At 48.0% G+C, this 19,536-nt stretch overlaps 1 protein-coding gene across 1 annotated transcript in view; it reads right to left on the reverse strand.

Annotated features, from left to right (window-relative positions):
* The window catches only part of lrp2b (low density lipoprotein receptor-related protein 2b), a 158,885-nt gene that overhangs the window by 103,385 nt on the left and 35,964 nt on the right, over nucleotides 1-19,536 (reverse strand). Inside the window, exons 27-31 of the mRNA XM_045214242.1 lie at nucleotides 10,311-10,559; nucleotides 9,784-9,992; nucleotides 9,298-9,482; nucleotides 8,644-8,872; nucleotides 8,039-8,216 (exon numbers count right to left, since the gene is read on the reverse strand). Of these exons, the coding sequence (XP_045070177.1) occupies nucleotides 8,039-8,216; nucleotides 8,644-8,872; nucleotides 9,298-9,482; nucleotides 9,784-9,992; nucleotides 10,311-10,559 (1,050 nt within the window). The remainder of the gene's footprint in view (nucleotides 1-8,038; nucleotides 8,217-8,643; nucleotides 8,873-9,297; nucleotides 9,483-9,783; nucleotides 9,993-10,310; nucleotides 10,560-19,536) is intronic.

The following is a 19,536-nucleotide window of genomic DNA, read 5'->3' on the forward strand; positions in this document are numbered from 1 at the left end:
TGGTTTTGTCTGGAAGTCTTGTGTCACTGGGCAGCTCGCGGCTGTGCTTCCCTTTGTAGTCTGTAATAGTTTTCAAGCCCTGCCACATCCGACGAGCGTCAGAGCCGGTGTAGTACGATTCAATCTTAGTCCTGTACTGGCTCTTTGCCTGTTTGATGGTTAGTCGGAGGGCATAGCGGGATTTCTTATAAGCGTCCGGGTTAGAGTCCCGCTCCTTGAAAGCGGCAGCTCTACCCTTTAGCTCAGTGCGGATGTTGCCTGTAATCCATGGCTTCTGGTTGGGGTATGTACGTACGGTCACTGTGGGGAAGACGTCATCGATGCACTTATTGATGAAGCCAGTGACTGATGTGGTGTACTCCTCAATGCTATCTGAAGAATCCCGGAACATGTTCCAGTCTGTGCTAGCAAAACAGTCCTGTAGCTTAGCATCTGCGTCATCTGACCACTTTTTTATTAACCAAGTCACTGGTGCTTCCTGCTTTAGTTTTAGCTTATAAGCAGGAATCAGGATGGAGGGCGAGGGAGAGCTTTGTGTGTGTCTCTGTGTGTGGAGTAAAGGTGGTCTAGAGTTTTTTTCTCCTCTGGTTGAACATTTAACATGCTGGTAGAAATGAGGTAGAACTGATTTAAGTTTCCCTGCATTAAAGTCCCCGGCAACTAGGAGCGCTGCCTCTGGATGAGCATTTTCCTGTTCGCTTATGGCCTTATACAGCTCATTCAGTGCAATCTTAATGCCAACATTGGTTTGTGGTGGTAAATAGACAGCTATGAAAAATATAGATGAAAACTCTCTTGGTAAACAGTGTGGTCTACAGCTTATCATAAGGTACTCTACCTCAGGCGAGCAAAACCTTAAGACTTCCTTAGTATTTGATTTTGTGCACCAGCTGTTGTTTACAAATATACACAGACCGCCACCCCTTGTCTTACCGGAGTCAGCCGTTATATCCTGCCGATGTAGCAAATAGCCCGCTAGCTGTATGTTGTCCATGTTGTCGTTCAGCCACGACTCGGTGAAACATAATATATTACAGTTTTTAATGTCCCGTTGGTAGGATAACCGTAATCTTAGGTCATCTAATTTATTTTCAAATGATTGAACATTGGCTAATAGGATTGATGGAAGAGGCAGTTTACTCGCTCGCCGTCGCACCCCGACCAACGTCCACGATATCTCTGTCTCTTTCTCATGTGAATGACAGGGATTTGGGCCTTGTCGGGTGTCTGTAGGATATCATTCGTGTCCGACTTGTTGAAGAAAAAAACCTTCGTCCAATACGAGGTGAGTAATCGCTGTCCTGATTTCCAGAAGCTCTTTTTGGTTATAAGAGACGATGGCAGAAACATTATGTACAGAATACATTTCAAATAACGCAGAAAAACACACATAATAGTACAATTGGTGTCACGGTTTCGGCCGAGGCTGCCTCTCTTCCTTGTTCGGGCAGGCTTCGGTGTTCGTTGTCTCCGGAATACTAGCTGCCACCGTTGTATGTTTCATGTTCGTTTGCTTTTGTCTGTTTGTTGTGACACCTGTTCTCGTTTAGCGTAATTAGTGTCCTATAAGTTTCTCGTTGTGTTTGTCTAGTGTTGTGTGTGATTGATTTATTTCTGTCGTGTGTTGTGCTTGTATATTGCTTATTCGCTCGGTTGAGCTTCACTCCACTGTGTTGGAGCATTTACGCACATGTTTAGTGCGCCTTTTGTTTTGTCGCCTTCGTGCGTAGTTTCGCCTTCGGGCAAGTTTGTTCGTATTTTCCTTGTTGGAAATTGAACTAAAGTCTTTTGGACTATACTTCGGTGTCCTGCGCTTGATTCCACCACTACACCCACCTACAGCATTCTTGACAGAATCACACACCTTCAAGAATGGAATCAGCAGGAGCCGCAGCAGCCCAGGCGACGCTGGAGGACAAGGTCCGTGAACAAAGTGACCAGATCCTGCAGATGGGGTCCGCACTGCAGGAGGTGATCACCACCATCCGAGGCTGGGGACTCCTCCACCGCCATCCTCCCTGCCAGCACCATCGGCCAGTCAGCCCATTCCCGCTCCGGAACCCCGAGGAGTTCGACTCTCGCTCCCGAGGGCCTACGATGGGACCGCGGCCGGGTGTCAGGGATTCCTTCTCCAGGTGGAGCTGTACCTGGCCACCGTGCACCCGGCGCCCTCGGGACATGAGAGCGTGTCCGCCTGATCTCCTGCCTTTCCGGGAAGGCGTTGGAATGGGCCAACGCGGAGTGGAGGAGGATCGACGCGGATACCATCACCTACGAAGAGTTCTCCCGCCGCTTCAGGGCGGTGTTTGACCATCCCCCGGAGGGGAAAGCGGCGGGGGAGCGTCTGGTCTTCCTCCGGCAGGGGAGGAGGAGTGCCCAGGAGTTCGCCCTAGAATTCCGTACTCTAGCGGCAGATGCAGGGTGGAATGAGCGGGCTCTCATCGATCACTACAGATGTAGTCTTCGCGAGGACGTCCGTCGGGAGCTGGCCTGTAGGGACACCAGCCTCTCGTTCGACCAGTTGGTCGACATGTCCATCAGGCTGGATAACCTGCTAGCTACCCGCGGACGTTCCGAGGGGGGGGTCCGTCCATTTCACCCTCCAGCGCCTCCGAGCCATGCCCCATGGAGCTCGGGGGGCGCTGGCGCTAGAGAGAGGAGGGGTCGGCTTACGAGGGGGTCCATCTCCTGCACCAACTGTGGTCGGGGAGGACACACCGCGGCTAGGTGCTGGGGATGGCCTCCTAGGGGAGAGGACGAGAGGTCCCGCACTGGGGATTCCTTCCAGGTGAGTAGGCGCCCCACTCACCCAGAGCTCTCTGTTGCACATTTCTGTATACCTGTGCGTTTTCCACAGGTAGCACCTCATTCCCAGCATAAGGCGCTGGTAGATTCAGGCGCGGCTGGGAATTTTGTTGATAAGAAGTTTTGTTTAGCCTTAGGGATTCCCCTTCTTCCTGTTGATGTCCCTTTCCCCGTTCATGCCCTAGATAGCCGTCCGTTGGGTGCGGGCTTGATCAGGGAGGTCACTGCGCCACTTAGGATGTGTGCGCAGGGGGGTCATCAGGAGATGATTCAGCTATTTCTGATTGACTCGCCTGCGTATCCGGTGGTGCTGGGCATGCCCTGGTTGAGTACCCATAACCCATCTATTTCGTGGCAGGAGAGGGCTCTGATGGAGTGGTCTGCCCAGTGTGTGGGTCGATGCTTGGGCGTTTCCGTAGGGGCTACCTTGGTGGAGTGTCCAAACCAGGTGCCCGCATTGCACGTTCCCCCTGAGTATGGGGATTTGGCTATTGCGTTTAGTAAGTCGAGGGCGACGCGGTTGCCGCCCCATAGGCAGGGAGATTGTGCGATAGACCTCCAGGCAGGAGCTGCACTCCCACGGAGCCATGTGTATCCTCTGTCTCAGGAGGAGAAGAAAGCTATGGAGACTTACATAGACAAATCTCTGAGACAAGGATACATACGGCCTTCCACTTCCCCTGCGTCCTCGAGTTTCTTTTTTGTGAAGAAAAAGGATGGTGGTTTACGCCCGTGCATCGATTACCGTGGTCTCAATCAGATCACGGTGAAGTACAGTTATCCACTCCCGCTGATTGCGACCATGACTGAGTCATTGACATGGGGCGCGTTTCTTCACTAAATTAGATCTCAGGAGCGCGTACAACTTGGTGCGCATCAGGGAGGGCGATGAATGGAAGACAGCCTTTAGTACCACCTCGGGCCATTACGAGTATCTTGTCATGCCATACGGGTTGATGAACGCTCCGTCAGTTTTCCAATCATTCGTGGATGAGATCTTCAGGGACATGCAGGGGCAGGGGGTGGTTGTGTACATAGATGACATTCTCGTGTACTCGCCTACCCGTGTCGAGCATGTGGCCCTGGTGCGCAGAGTGTTGCGGAGGCTGGTGGAGCACGACCTGTATGTTAAGGCAGAGAAGTGTCTGTTTTTCCAGGAGTCGGTCTCCTTTTTGGGGTATCAGTTGTCTGCGTCAGGGGTGAAGATGGAGGTAGACCGGGTGTCAGCCGTGCGTAATTGGCAAACACCAACCACTGTGAAGGAGGTGCAGCAGTTTTTGGGGTTTGCGAATTACTACAGGGAGGTTTATCCGGGGGTTTTGGACAGGTGGCAGCTCCCATCACGTCTCTTTTGAAGGGGGGTCCGGTGCGTCTGCAGTGGTCTGCCGAGGCGGACAGGGCGTTTGGGAGGCTGAAGGACCTGTTTACCTCGGCCCCGGTGCTGGCGCATCCGGATCCCTCTTTGCCATTTCAGGTAGAGGTGGACGCGTCTGAGGCCGGTATAGGAGCCGTGCTTTCACAACGGTCAGGCGCGCCACCTAAACTCCGCCCCTGTGCTTTTTATTCCAAGTCCAATTCCACCGCAATGCCCGGAGGGTCGGAAGTACGTTCCGCTCGAGGTTCGGGATCGATTGATCTATTGGGCTCACACGTCACCCTCCTCTGGACACCCTGGTATCGGCCGGACAGTGCACTGTCTTAGTGCCAAGTACTGGTGGCCCACGTTGGCAAGGGATGTGAGGGTTTATGTTTCCTCCTGCTCGGTGTGCGCCCAGTGTAAGGCGCCTAGACATCTGCCTAGGGGTAAGTTACTACCCCTGCCCGTTCCACAACGACCATGGTCTCACCTCTCGGTGGATTTCCTTACTGACCTTCCTCCTTCACAGGGGAATACCACTATACTGGTCGTTGTGGACCGGTTTTCTAAGGCCTGTCGTTTGCTCCCCATGCCGGGCCTTCCTACCGCCCTGCAAACTGCCGAAGCACTATTCACCCATGTGTTCCGGCACTACGGGGTACCCGAGGATATTGTGTCTGATCGAGGTTCCCAATTTACCTCCAGGGTCTGGAGAGCCTTTATGGAGCGGTTGGGGGTCTCGGTGAGCCTCACCTCGGGTTACCACCCGGAGAGTAATGGGCAGGTGGAACGCGTGAACCAGGATGTGGGTAGGTTTCTTAGAACATACTGCCAGGACCGGCCGGAGGAGTGGGCAGGTACGTTCCCTGGGCCGAGATGGCCCAGAATTCCCTACGCCATTCCTCCACTAACCTAACCCCTTTCCAATGTGTGTTAGGTTACCAGCCGGTTCTGGCACCTTGGCAGCAGAGCCAGATCGAGGCTCCTGCGGTGGATGAGTGGGCGCGGCGCTCGGAGGAGACATGGAACGCTGCACACGTCCACCTGCAGCGGGCCCTCCGACGTCATAAGGCGAGCGCCGATCTCCACCGCAGTGAGGGACCGGTGTACGCACCTGGTGATCGAGTCTGGCTCTCTACCAGAAACCTGCCCCTCCGCCTGCCCTGTCGGAAACTGGGTCGGCGGTTTGTAGGGGCCATTTAAAGTCCTGAGAAGGTTGAACGAGGTGTGTTACAAATTACAACTACCTGTTGAATATAAAAGTATTAACCCCTCGTTCCATGTGTCCCTTCTCAGGCCGGTGGTAGCTGGCCCACTCCAAGAAAGTGAGATCAGGGAGACTCCTCCGCCCCCATTGGACATCGAGGGGGCACCGGCGTACTCCGTGAGGTCCATCTTGGATTCGAGACGTCGGATGGGGGGTCTCCAATATCTAGTGGAGTGGGAGGGGTACGGTCCGGAGGAACGGTGCTGGGTGCCGAGGAGAGACATTTTGGACCCGTCTCTCCTGACGGAATTCCATCGTGGGCACCTCTCTTCCTTGTTCGGGCAGGCTTCGGCGTTCGTTGTCTCCGGAATACTAGCTGCCACCGTTGTATGTTTCATGTTCGTTTGCTTTTGTCTGTTTGTTGTGACACCTGTTCTCGTTTAGCGTAATTAGTGTCCTATAAGTTTCTCGTTGTGTTTGTCTAGTGTTGTGTGTGATTGATTTATTTCTGTCGTGTGTTGTGCTTGTATATTGCTTATTCGCTCGGTTGAGCTTCACTCCACTGTGTTGGAGCGTTTACGCACATGTTTAGTGCGCCTTTTGTTTTGTCGCCTTCGTGCGTAGTTTCGCCTTCGGGCAAGTTTGTTCGTATTTTCCTTGTTGGAAATTGAACTAAAGTCTTTTGGACTATACTTCGGTGTCCTGCGCTTGATTCCACCACTACACCCACCTACAGCATTCTTGACAATTGGTTAGAGGGCTGTAAAACGGCAGTCATCTTCTCCGGCGCCATTCTATATAATGATCTAATGATTCTGTCTCTTCGCAGCAAAATCTGCAGAGCTGGGAAGATTGTATTCCCCATATAAATAACATTCTATTGGTAGCAAGAATTTTATATAATAATTTAAATTGAAAAATTCTAAGTTTTGAATCTGGCGTTGTTTTTCGTATCAGTTCATAAACACTATGCCATGGGATCGGTGCGTGAAAAATCTCTTCCCAACTATTTTGCAATCTATATGGGACGGCTGTCAATCCTTTGGTCCTTAAATGAAACTGGTATACTTTTTTATTTATCACAGTTTTCTTTAAATCATTATGTTCTTTAATGCAAGGCTGACAGACAAGTTACTTACTTTTTCCCCCTTCCACTTTCCTCTTCCATTTTTGTGGTAATGCTGCAATTATTTGTTTGTAATTTTGGGTAAAGCAGACATTTCCATATGTTTTTGTTAGCTGCATGTGCGACATAACTCCACCAGTCCTACCCATGATATCATTTACGAAGATTATACCTTTTTTAAACATTTTGTCAAAATAAAAAGTTTTTTTATCAATTTGTATATTTGAGTTTAACCACAATATTTGTTGCATTATTTGTTCTGTCGTTTCTGGAGGATTAAATTGAAATTGTAACCAACTTTCTATGGCTTGTTTTAGAAATAGTGATATTTGGGAGATTATTTCCTTTTCAAATAACTGAAAGTGAGAGGTTGTAATCTGAATAAAGGGAAAAAGGCCATTCTTGAACATTGGGTGAGACAATCTTACTAATTTGCTAGAGAACCAGTTCGGATTTAAGTATAACTTTTGTATGACTGAAGCTTTTAGTGATAGGTCTAATGCTTTAATATTTAATAATTTCTGTCCTCCGAATTCATATTCATTATATAAATAGGCCCGTTTAATTCTGGCTTGCCGTTCCAAATAAAATTGAATATTATTTTCTCATATAATTTAAAAAACTGTTCGCTAGGCGTAGGCAAGACCATAAGCAAATAGGTAAACTGGGATAATACTAAAGAGTTAATCAGGGTGATTTTTCCACAAATTTACAGGTATTTACCTTTCCATGGTAGCAAAGATCTTATCTATTTTTGCTAACTTTCTATTAAAATGTATTGGAGTGAGATCATTTATTTCATTTGGGATATGTATTCTGAGTATATCCACATCACCATCAGACCATTTTATTGGTAAACTACATGGTAATGTAAAAATTGTATTTTTTAGTGATCCAATACGTAATATAGTACATTTATCATAATTTGGTTGTAATCCAGAGAGGTTAGAAAATGTATCTAGATCCTTTATGAGGCTGTGGAGTGATTCAAGTTGTGGATTTAAAAGAAAACATGAATCATCAGCGTACAATGACACCTTTGTTTTTAAGCCCTGGATTTCTAATCCCTTGATATTATTGTTGGATCTGATTTTATTAGCTAACATCTCGATGGCCATAATAAATAGATATGCCGATAGTGGACAACCTTGTTTCACTCCTCTTGACAATTTAAAACTTTCTGAGAAATAGACATTATTTACTATTTTACACCTAGGGTTACTATACATGATTTTAACCCATTTTATAAGAGATTCTCCAAAATTGAAATGTTCCAGGCATTTATATATAAACCCCAGTCGTACTTTATCAAATGCCTTTTCGAAGTCTGCTATGAATAGCAGGCCTGGTTTCCCAGATGTTTCATAGTGTTCTATTGTTTCCAGTACTTGCCTTATATTATCTCCAATGTATCTTCCATGTAAAAAACCTGTCTGATTAGAATGAATAATGTCCGACAATACCTTTTTAATTCTATGCGCTATACATTTTGCTAGAATCTTTGCATCACAGCACTGAAGTGTAAGGGGCCTCCAATTTTTACCTGAAGGTTGTTTGATGGGGTGGTCCATGACGATGCCCATGGGCTGGTAGACGTTGGTGATCATGGTGGTCGTGTTGCCCCCATGGAACTTGTTGGTCCTCAGGACCTGGTAAGTATAGCGCTCCGACCAGTAGATGTGGTCCTCGAAGATGGTCATACCGTGGGGGTGTTGAAGAACCTACAGAGAGGTGGAGAAACTGTTATGAAGGGATTTCAAAAGGATGGGTGACACTTCACTTAAAGCCAACGTGTTCAATGCTTTATTACTTGTTATTGTATGAGCCTTTATAATGTCTTATTATACAACTTATAATGTATTTATATGGTGCAATCTTTCAACAGATTGAAAATGGCAGTTATTTAGCCACAAACATAACATGATACTAAGACATTATAAGGGGTCATAAATGCTTAAGTCTTACAATGCATCATAACAGCATTACAATGCATTAATGTCTGCATTAAGTGTTACCAATGAATGTGAAACTGTAGGAAGTAGTGACATGAGAACAATTGATTCATGAGCACCTACAATAAGAATAAGGAACTAGCGTACAGTGTACATTTTAGGACAACCTCAGCCTGCTGGTTTTACCAATGCTCACCATATCACTGGCCATGACCTGGAAGCGGCCGTTGCCGTTGTAATCGCAGTAGTCGATGTACTTGAGGTAGGCGTCAGCAAAGTAGACCCGGCGCGTGGTGTAGTCCAGGGCCAGACCGTTGGGCCAGTAGAGCTTGGTGGTGACAATGGCCTGTCTCCCGGTGCCGTCCATATAGGCCTTCTCTATCCTCGGGTTCTGACCCCAGTCTGACCAGAACATTATGTTGGTGCTGGGAAAGGTCAAATGTCAAATCAATTATTGTATTTTTTTACCTTTGCAATGCTGTGATTTTGCAGTGAATAAGGTAAATGTCGAGAACTCAACAGAGAGAAAAAGAATGCCCAATAATGATTAAAGAACAACATGTAAAGTAGAATGTATTGGTGCTAGATAATTTAGCAATTCTTTATTGAAGGGTTCCTAGAAAGGGACAGCATAACACATTCATAAGCAGTAATTAAGTCACTTAATTAATTAAGTAATTCATAATTTGAGCGTTTGTTGACAGGCATTTCATTAATTATTCTCTACTGCTCATGAATGTGTTATGTATGGTTAATGAATGTGCTATAAAATCCTTATGTAGGTACCTTTCAGTGTTACTGATCATTCAATCATTGCTGTGTTCCTATGGTTAGCAGTGAAAGGCCTTACTGGTTTCGGGGATCCAGAGCCAGTCCACGGGGGCTGGTGACGTTCTTGGTGAGGAGAACCTTCCTGAAGCGGCCGTCCAGAGTGGACACCTCGATGTTCTCCATTACTGAGTCGGTCCAGTAAAGGTTCCTCGCCACCCAGTCCACAGCTATGCTCTCCGGTACCATTAGACCAGTGGAGAACACCTAGAACCACAGAAGAACAAAGTGCGGTATATTAGAACAATATAGACCATAGTAGAGTTCAATTTCATGTACTTCAATTCTCGCCATTACAACGCACTGTATTTTGGAGTTTCAGCACGTCATATCGGACATACTGTTATATTGTGTTAATATGGATGAAATATTAAGAAGCATAATAATGTATATTCTGATGTATATTAAATAACTATATTTGTTATAAAAACTGGACGAAGGCTTTTTCTTGGAGCATTAACCGAAAAAGAACTATAATTCAGTGTGTTCCTAACGTATGTTCTCAGACCTCTCGTCTGTCCGTGCCGTTCTGAAAGGAGGTAAAGATCTTCTTCAGCGAGACGTCGGCCCAGTAGATTCTGCTGGTCAAGCGGTCAAAGTCTACGGTCACGATGTCGGAACCGCTGACCACAGGGCGGATGAGGGGCGGTTGGAGGTTGACTTTGCTGGAGATGATCTGACTGCGACTGGCAACTAGGAGCGTGGCTGCTGTGGGGTCTGCGGGTAAACAAATAAATAGTCAATACAATACAATTATTTCACGATAGTTTAGAGGGAGTTAGTATTTAGTTGAACAAAAATAGCATTTGCTACATGGCTAAAATGTTACCATAACAATATGTCTTACTTTGTATTCGCCAATAAAAATGATTGGGATTCGTTTTTTTTACTGTAATGTCAAAATAATCATTTCACTTTCACCTCAAAATGATAAAGGTAAATATATTCAAAATATGTCTATTAAAGTGCAATTTCCCCCCTCCCCCCAAAAAATAGTAATGGATGAGCAGCTAAAATGTTAGGTTGCACCCTTACCGGTGGCTTTGCAGGAGCGATTATCGGGCTCTAGCAGGTAGCCGTCTGAGCAGGAGCAGCGGAAGGAGCCTCTCTCGTTGTAGCACTGCTGGCTACACCAGCCTGGGATGGAACACTCGTCGATGTCGTCACAGGTCTTAGAGTCGTTGAGGAGCTGGTAGCCTGGTTGACAGGTACACTCTGCTCCGAAAGGACCCTGGATACAGCCGTCACTGCAGCCCCCGTTGTTCAATGCACAGTCTTCCTGGTCTATGGAGGAACAAACATGGAGGTATGTTTATTGTTCACCTGCTCAGGGACAGTAGATGTAAATGAGCTGTTTAGCTAAATCTAGTACAATGCATCAAATTTCCCCTTGAGAGTTATGTTTTAATTATGGCATACAGTACCAGTCAAAAGTTCGGACACACCTACTCATTCAAGGGTTTTTCTTTATTTTTAAAATGTTTTCCATTGTAGAATAATAGTGAAGACATCAAAACTATGAAATAACACATATGGAATCATGTAGTAAACAAAAAAGTGTTAAACAAATCAAAATATATTTTATATTTGAGATTCTTCAAATAGCCACCCTTTGCCTTGATGACAGCTTTGCACACTCTTGGCATTCTCTCCACCAGCTTCACCTGGAATGCTTTTCCAACTGTCTTGAAGGAGTTCCCACATATGCTGAGCACTTGTTGGCTGCTTTTCCTTCACTCTGCCGTCTGACTCATCCCAAACCATCTCAATTGGGTTGAGGTCGGGGATTGTGGAGGCCAGGTCAATTGATGCAGCACTCCATCACGCTCCTTCTTGGTAAAATAGCCCTTACACAGCCTGGAGGTGTGTTGGGTCATTGTCCTGTTGAAAAACAAATGATAGTCCCACTAAGCCCAAACCAGATTGGATGGCATATCGCTGCAGAATGCTGTGGTAGCCATGCTGGTTAAGTGTGCCTTGAATTCTAAATAAATTACAGACAGTGTCACCAGGAAAGCACCCCAACACCATAACACCTCCTCCTCCATGTTTTACGGTGGGAAATACACATGCAGAGATCATTCGTTCACCTACACCGCGTCTCACAAAGACACGGCGGTTGGAACCAAAAATCTCCAATTTGGACTCCAGACCAAAGGACACATTTCCACCGGTCTAATGTCCATTGCTCGTGTTTCTTGGCCCAAGCAGGTCTCTTCTTCTTATTGGTGTCCTTTAGTAGTGGTTTCTTTGCAGCAATTTGACCATGAAGCCCTGATTCACACAGTCCCCTCTGAACAGTTGATGTTGAGATGTGTCTGTGACTTGAACTCTGTGAAGCATTTATTTGGGCTGCAATTTCTGAGGCTGGTAACTTAACCTCTGCAGCAGAGGTAACTCTGGTTCTTCCATTCCTGTGGCGGTCCTCATGAGAGCCAGTTTCATCATAGTGCTTGATGGTATTTGCGACTGCACTTGAAGAAACTTTCAAAGTTCTTGAAATTGTCTGTATAGACTGACCTTCATGTCTTAAAGTAGTGATGGACTATTGTTTCTCTTTGATTATTTAACCTGTTCTTGCCATAATATGGACTTGGTCTTTTACCAAATAGGGCTATCTTCTGTATACCCCCCTTACCTTGTCACTACACAACTGACTGGCATTAAGAAGGAAAGAAATTCCACAAATTAACTTTTAAGAAGGCACACCTGTTAATTGAAATGCATTCCAGGTGACTACCTCATGAAGCTGGTTGAGAGAATGCCAAGAGTGTGCAAAGCTGTCATCAAGGCAGCTTTGAAGAATCTCAAATATAAAATATATTTTGATTTGTTTAACACTTTTATGGTTATTACTTGATTCCATATGTGTTATTTCATAGTTTTGATGTCTTCACTATTATTCAACAATGTAGAACATAGTAAAAATAAAGAAAAACCCTTGAATGAGTAGGTGTGTCCAAACTTTTGACTGGTAGTGTATGTGTCTGTTAAATAAATGTAATATTTAAACAAATTAAATGTTAGGGATACACTACATGACCAAAAGTATCTGGACTCCTGCTCGTCGAACATTTCATTCCAAAATCTTGGGCATTAATATGGAGTTGGTCCCCCCTTTGCTGCTATAACAGCCTCCATACTTCTGGGAAGGCTTTCCACTAGATGTTGGAACATTGCTGCGGGGACTTGCTTCCATTCAGCCACAAGAGCATTAGTGAGGTCGGGCACTTATGTTGGGCGATTAGGCCTGGTGTTCCAATTCATACCAAATGTGTTCGATGGGGTTGAGGTCAGGGCTCTATGCAGGCCAGTCAAGTTATTCCACACAGATCTCGACAAACCATTTCTGTATGGATGTCACGGATTCTGCCGAGACTGCCCTTCCTTCTGGTTCGGGCAGGCTTCGGCGTTCGTCGTCACCGGAATACTAGCTGCTGCCGATCTATGTTTTATGTTTCTATGTTCATCTGGTTGTTGTCTAGTGTTGCACACCTGTTTCCCATTGTGGTATTATGTCCTACCCTATTTAACCTGTTCACTCCCACTGTGTGTTGTGCGTGTTTGTTACTTGTTTCGGGTGTCGTTTGTGATTGGGTTTGCTCCTCCCTGTGTTGGAGGTTTTGCTTGTTTCTTTACTATACAGTACAGTAGATTTTCATTTCATTCTGTGTCCTGCGCTTGACTCTGGCCTACCGCATTCCACAGACATTCATGACAGAAACACGCACCACTATGGAGTCAGCAGGAACAGCTGGATTATCCAAGACGATGGAGGAACGAGTCCAACGACAAGAGATGATGATTCAGACTCTCTGTGTCACCATGGAACGAGTGTTCCAGACGATGGAACGATGGGAGAGAGGTGGTATCCCGTCACCATCTCCAACCACTCAACCACCTACAACACTGTTCACCACTCCGCCACCTGGGTCCAGTGGGATTCGGCTCTCACTCCCGAGGGCATATGACGGTACACCTGCCGGGTGCCAGGGATTTCTCCTCCAGATAGAGCTCTACCTGGCCACCATTCACCCGGCGCCCTTGGGATACGAGAGCGTGTCCGCCCTCATCTCCTGTCTATCGGGGAAGGCGCTTGAATGGGCCAACGCTGAGTGGGGAGGAATAGACTCGAGAACTGTCCGCTACGAGGATTTCACCCACCGTTTCCGGGCGGTATTCGATCATCCACCAGAGGGGAGAGCGGCGGGTGAACGTCTGTTCCACCTACGACAGGAGATGAGGAGCGCGCAGGAGTTTGCGCTGGAGTTTAGAACTTTTTGCAGCCAGCGCGGGATGGAATGAGAGGGCCCTGATCGACCATTATCATTGCAGCTTAAGGGGGAACGTCCGTCGGGAACTGGCCTGCAGGGACACCAATCTCAACCTGGACAAACTGGTGGACATGTCCATCAGGTTGGATAACCTGTTGGCAGCCCGCGGACGTTCTGATCGGGGGCCGTCCATTCCATCCCCCAGCACCTCCGAGCCTACCCCCATGGAGCTCGGAGGTGCTGCGGTTAGGGAGACGGGGAGAGGGACCGTCCCCTGCACCAACTGTGGCCGCAGAGGACACACTGCTGGTCGGTGCTGGGGAGGGTCCTCAGGAGGTCGAGGCAGCAGGCAGAGCACTGGTCAACCGTCTCAGGTGAGTAGGCACCCGACTCACCCAGAGCCCCCTGTTGCTAATCTGTGTATTGATATTGTTTTTCCAGAGTTTTCCTCCCATTCCCAGCATAAGGCGCTAGTAGAGTCAGGCGCGGCTGGGAATTTTATTGATCGCCAGTATGCTCGTAGTTTAGGGATCCCTACTGTGTCTGTTGATAAACCTTTCCCTGTGCATGCATTAGATAGTCGCCCGTTAGGGTCAGGCTTAATCAGGGAGGTCACCGCTCCACTTCTGATGAGGACGCAGGGGGGTCATGAGGAAAGGATTAGCCTCTATCTGATTGATTCTCCTGCGTATCCTGTGGTGTTGGGACTCCATTCCCCACGATTTCATGGCAACAGAGGGCTCTCAAGGGATGGTTCGGTCAGTGTTCAGGGAGGTGTGTAGGAGTTTCCTTGGGGGCAACTACGGTGGAAAGTCCAAACCAGGTTTCCACTATGCACATTCCTGCCGAGTATGCCGATTTGGCTATCGCCTTCAGTAAAAAGAGGGCAACTAAATTACCACCCCATCGTCCGGGGGATTGCGCGATAAATCTCCAGGTAGGAGCTGCACTTCCCCAGAGTCACGTGTATCCTTTGTCTCAGGAGGAGAGGGCGGCTATGGAAACATATGTCACCGAATCTCTGAGACAGGGATACATTCGGCCATCCACTTCACCTGTCTCCTCGAGTTTCTTTTTTGTGAAGAAGAAAGATGGTGGGTTACGCCCCTGCATTGATTACCGTGGCTTAAATCAGATTACCATCAAGTACAGCTATCCATTACCCCTGATAGCTAGTATGACGGAATCATTGCACGGGGCACGCTTCTTCACAAAATTGGATCTCAGGAGCGCGTACAACCTAGTGCGTATCCGGGAGGGAGATGAGTGGAAGACGGCATTTAGTACCACCTCTGGACATTATGAGTATCTTGTCATGCAATACAGGTTAATGAATGCTCCATCAGTTTTCCAATCATTTGTGGATGAGATTTTCAGGGACCTGCACGGACAAGGGGTAGTGGTGTATATTGATGACATCCTTATATACTCCACTACAAGGGCCGAGCATGTGTCCCTGGTGCGTAAAGTACTTGGAAGACTGTTGGAGCATGACCTGTATGCTAAGGCAGAGAAATGCCTGTTCTTTCAGGAGTCCATCTCCTTCCTAGGGTACCACATGTCCGCGTCTGGGGTGAGGATGGAGAGTGACCGCATTTCGGCCGTGCGTAATTGGCCGACTCCAACCACGGCGAAGGAGGTGCAGCGATTCTTGGGGTTTGCCAACGCCTACCGGAGGATTATCCGGGGCTTTGGTCAGGTAGTGGCTCCCATTACCTTGTTGCTGAAGGGGGGACCGGTGCGTCTGCGGTGGTCAGCTGAGTCGGACAGGGCTTTTAGTCACCTGAAGGACCTGTTTACCTCGGCTCCAGTGCTGGCTCATCCGGATCCCTCCTTGGCCTTCACGGTTGAGGTGGACGCGTCCGAGGCTGGGATAGGCGCTGTACTTTCTCAGCGCTCGGGCACGCCACCCAAGCTCCGCCCCTGTGCTTTCTTTTCGAAGAAGCTCAGCCCGGCGGAGCGCAACTATGATGTGGGGGACCGGGAGCTGTTGGCTGTGGTCAAAGCCCTGAAAGCGTGGAGACATTGGCTTGAGGGGGCTAAACACCCTTTTCTCATTTTGACTGACCACCGCAATCTGGAGTACATTTGAGCGGCGAAGAGGTTAAACCCTCGCCAGGCAAGGTGGTCCATGTTTCTCACCCGTTTTGTTTTCACCCTTTCTTACAGGCCAGGCTCCCAGAACGCTAGGGCAGATGCTCTGTCCTGACTGTATGACACGGAGGAGAGTTCCGTGGAGCCCACTCCCATACTTCCGGCGTTGTGTCTGGTGGCACCGGTGGTATACGACATTGAGCGGGTGTTGTGCAACGAACCCACTCCTCCCCAGTGTCCAGAGGGTCGTATGTACGTTCCGCTGGAGGTCCGCGATCGTTTGATCTATTGGGCTCACACGTCACCCTCCACTGGTCATCCTGGCATCGGTCGGACAGTGAACTGTCTTAGTGGGAAGTACTGGTGGCCCACCTTAGCTAAGGACGTGAGGGTTTATGTTTCCTCCTGCTCGGTGTGCGCCCAGTGTAAGGCTCCTAGACACCTGCCCAGAGGGAAATTACACCCCCTACCCGTTCCACAACGACCATGGTCCCACCTATCGGTGGATTTTATGACTGATCTTCCTCCCTCAAAAGGGAACACAACCATCCTGGTCGTTGTGGATCGGTTTTCTAACTCCTGTCGCCTCCTTCCTCTGCCCGGACTCCCTACGGCCCTACAAACTGCCGAGGCCCTATTTACACACGTCTTCCGGCACTACGGGGTGCCTGAGGATATAGTGTTTGATCGGGGTCCCCAATTCACCTCAAGGGTTTGGAGGGCGTTCATGGAACGGTTGGGAATCTCGGTTAGCCTTACCTCAGGTTTTCACCCCAAGAGTAACGGGCAGGTGGAGAGAATCAATCAGGAGGTGGGTAGGTTTCTGAGGTCGTATTGTCAGGACCGGCGAGGGGAGTGGTCGGTTTTCCTACCCTGGGCAGAGATGGCAATAAACTCCAACCGCCACTCCTCAACTGACCTCACTCCTTTCCAGTGTGTGTTAGGTTATCAGCCGTTCCTGGCACCTTGGCATCAGAGCCAGATCAGGTACCTGCGGTGGATGAGTGGGTTCGGCAGGAGACCTGGGACATGAACATCTGCAGTGGGCCATCAGACGGCAGAAGGCGAGCGCCGACCGCTACCGCAGTGAAGCCCCGGTGTATACACCGGGGGACCGGGTCTGGCTCTCGACCTAAAACCTGCCCCTTCGCCTGCCCTGCCGGAAGTTGGGTAGGCGGTTTGTGGGCCCATTTAAAGTCCTGAGGAGATTGAACGAGGTATGTTATAGGTTACAGCTTCCTACTAATTATCGCATTAACCCCTCGTTCCATGTGTCTCTCCTCAAGCTGGTCCACTCCAGGAATCTGAGATACGGGAGGTTCCTCTGCCCCCACTAGACATCGAGGGGGCACCGGCGTACTCGGTCCGTTCCATCCTGGATTCGAGGCGTCGGTTGGGGGGCCTGCAGTATCTCGTGGAGTGGGAGGGGTATGGTCCGGAGGAGCGGTGCTGGGTTCCTAGGAGGGATATCCTCGATCCCTCCTTGTTGAGAGAAGTTCATCGAAATCATCCGACTCGCCCCACGCAGCGTCTTCCTGGCCATCCCAGGGGGTATTGTCACGGATTCTGCCGAGACTGCCCTTCCTTCTGGTTCGGGCAGGCTTCGGCGTTCGTCATCACTGGAATACTAGCGGCTGTCGATCTATGTTCATCTGGTTGTTGTCTAGTGTTGCACACCTGTTTCCCATTATGGTATTATGTCCTTCCCTATTTAACCTGTTCGCTCCCACTGTGTGTTGTGCTTGTTTGTTACTTGTTTCGAGTGTCGTTTGTGAGCGGGTTTGCTCCTCCCTGTGTTGGAGGTTTTGCTTGTTTTTTTACTATACAGTAAAGTAGATTTTCATTTCATTCTGTGTCCTGCGCTTGACTCTGGCCTACCGCATTCCACAGACATTCATGACAATGGACCTCGCTTTGTGCACGGGGGCATTGTCATGCTGAAACAGGAAAGGGCATTCCCCAAACTGTTGCCACAAGGTTGGAAGCACAGAATTGTCTAGAATGTTTCCCTTCACTGGAACTAAGGGGCCTAGCCCGAACCATGACAAACAGCCCCAGACCATTATTCCTCGTCCACCAAACTTTACAGTTTGCACTATGCATTCGGGAAGGTAGCGTTCTCCTGGCATCTGCCAAACCCAGATTCGTCCTTCAGACTGCAAGATGGTGAAGCGGGATTCATCACTCCAGAGAACGCGTTTCCACCAATTCAGCCGACGCCATGGAAACCCGTTTCATGAAGCTCCCGACGAACAGTTATTGTGCTGATGTTGCTTCCAGAGGCAGTTTGGAACTCGGTAGTGAGTGTTGCAACCGAGGACAGACAATTTTTACGCGCTTCAGCAATCAGCGGTCCCGTTCTGTGAGCTTGTGTGGCCTACCACTTCGCTGCCGAGCCATTTTTGCGCCGAGAAGTTTCTACTTCACAATAACAGCACTTACAGTTGGCCTGCTCTAGCTGGGCAGAAATTTGACAAACTGACTTGTTGGAAAGGTGGCATCCTATGACGGTGCCATGTTGAAAGTCACTGAGCTCTTCGGTAAGGCCATTCTACTGCCAATGTTGGTCTATGGAGATTGCATGACTGTGTGCTTGATTTGATACACCTGTCAGCAACAGGTGTGGCTGAAATAGCCGAATCCACTAATTTGAAGGGTTGTCCACATACTTTTGTATATATAGTGTATATTGTGGACATGATATAGTCACGGTATACCACTACTACTTATTTCATGGCGCCCTCACCTAACATGGACAGACTAAAACAAGTCTTCACTCAACATCCATTACCATTTTAAACATTTATATCACATGTAAATCTTAACATCAACACTGAAGGTGCTAGTCAATACACCCTAGGAAAGGGGAGAGAATACATAACGTGACCTTTCTATTCACACCCAATCACTTGTCTTGTTGATCAATTTCTTTCATTTAGTATTTTTCCTGTTCGAATACAACTTCATTCACCGAAACAGACAGGCAAAGTCAGAGACAACTGCGTGTAACATCATTGTCAGCCTGACTAAGACCTTCAGGTAGTGCTGAGCATTTTTAAACAACTAACTGACCAATGTCATTTCAATTATTTGAACACCATTTCGTATTTTGTTTTCTGTGAGCTCAATGCGCAGTTTCTCTAGAGATAAATCAGATCAAGCCTGAACTGTGCAATGTACACTGAACAAAAATATAAACGCAACATGCAACAATATCAAAGATTGTACTGAGTTACAGTTCATATAAGGAAATCAGTCAATTGAAATACATTCATTAGGCCCTAATCTATGGATTTCACTGGGAATACAGATATGCATCTGTTGGTCACAGATACCTTTAAAAAAAGGTAGGTTCGTGGATCAGAACACCATTCAGTATCTGTTGTGACCACTATTTGACTCATGCAGCGCGACACATCTCATTGGCATAGAGTTGATCAGGCAGTTGATTACGGCCTGTGGAATGTTTTCCCACTCCTCTTCAATGCCTGTGCGAAGTTGCTGGATATTGTGTTCGTTATCCGTAGCTTATGCCTGCCCATACCATAACCCCACCGCCAGCATGGGGCACTCTGTTCACAACATTGACATCAGCAAACTGCTCGCCCACACAACGCCATACACGCTGTCTGCCATCTGCCCGGAGGTGAGCATTTACCCACTGAAATTGGTTACGACGCCGAATTGCAGTCAGGTCGAGATCCTGGGAGGACGACGAGCACGCAGATGAGCTTCTCAGAGATGGCTTTGTGCAGAAATTATTCAGTTGTGCAAACCCACAGTTTCATCAACTGTCGGTGTGGCGGTCTCAGACAATCCCGCAGGTGAAGAAGCCGGATGTGGAGGTCCTGGGCTGGCGTGGTTACACGTGGTCTGCGGTTGTGATTCTCTAA

The sequence above is a fragment of the Coregonus clupeaformis genome, chromosome 1, assembly GCF_020615455.1.
Source record: "Coregonus clupeaformis isolate EN_2021a chromosome 1, ASM2061545v1, whole genome shotgun sequence".
NCBI classification, from domain to species: Eukaryota; Metazoa; Chordata; class Actinopteri; order Salmoniformes; family Salmonidae; genus Coregonus; species Coregonus clupeaformis.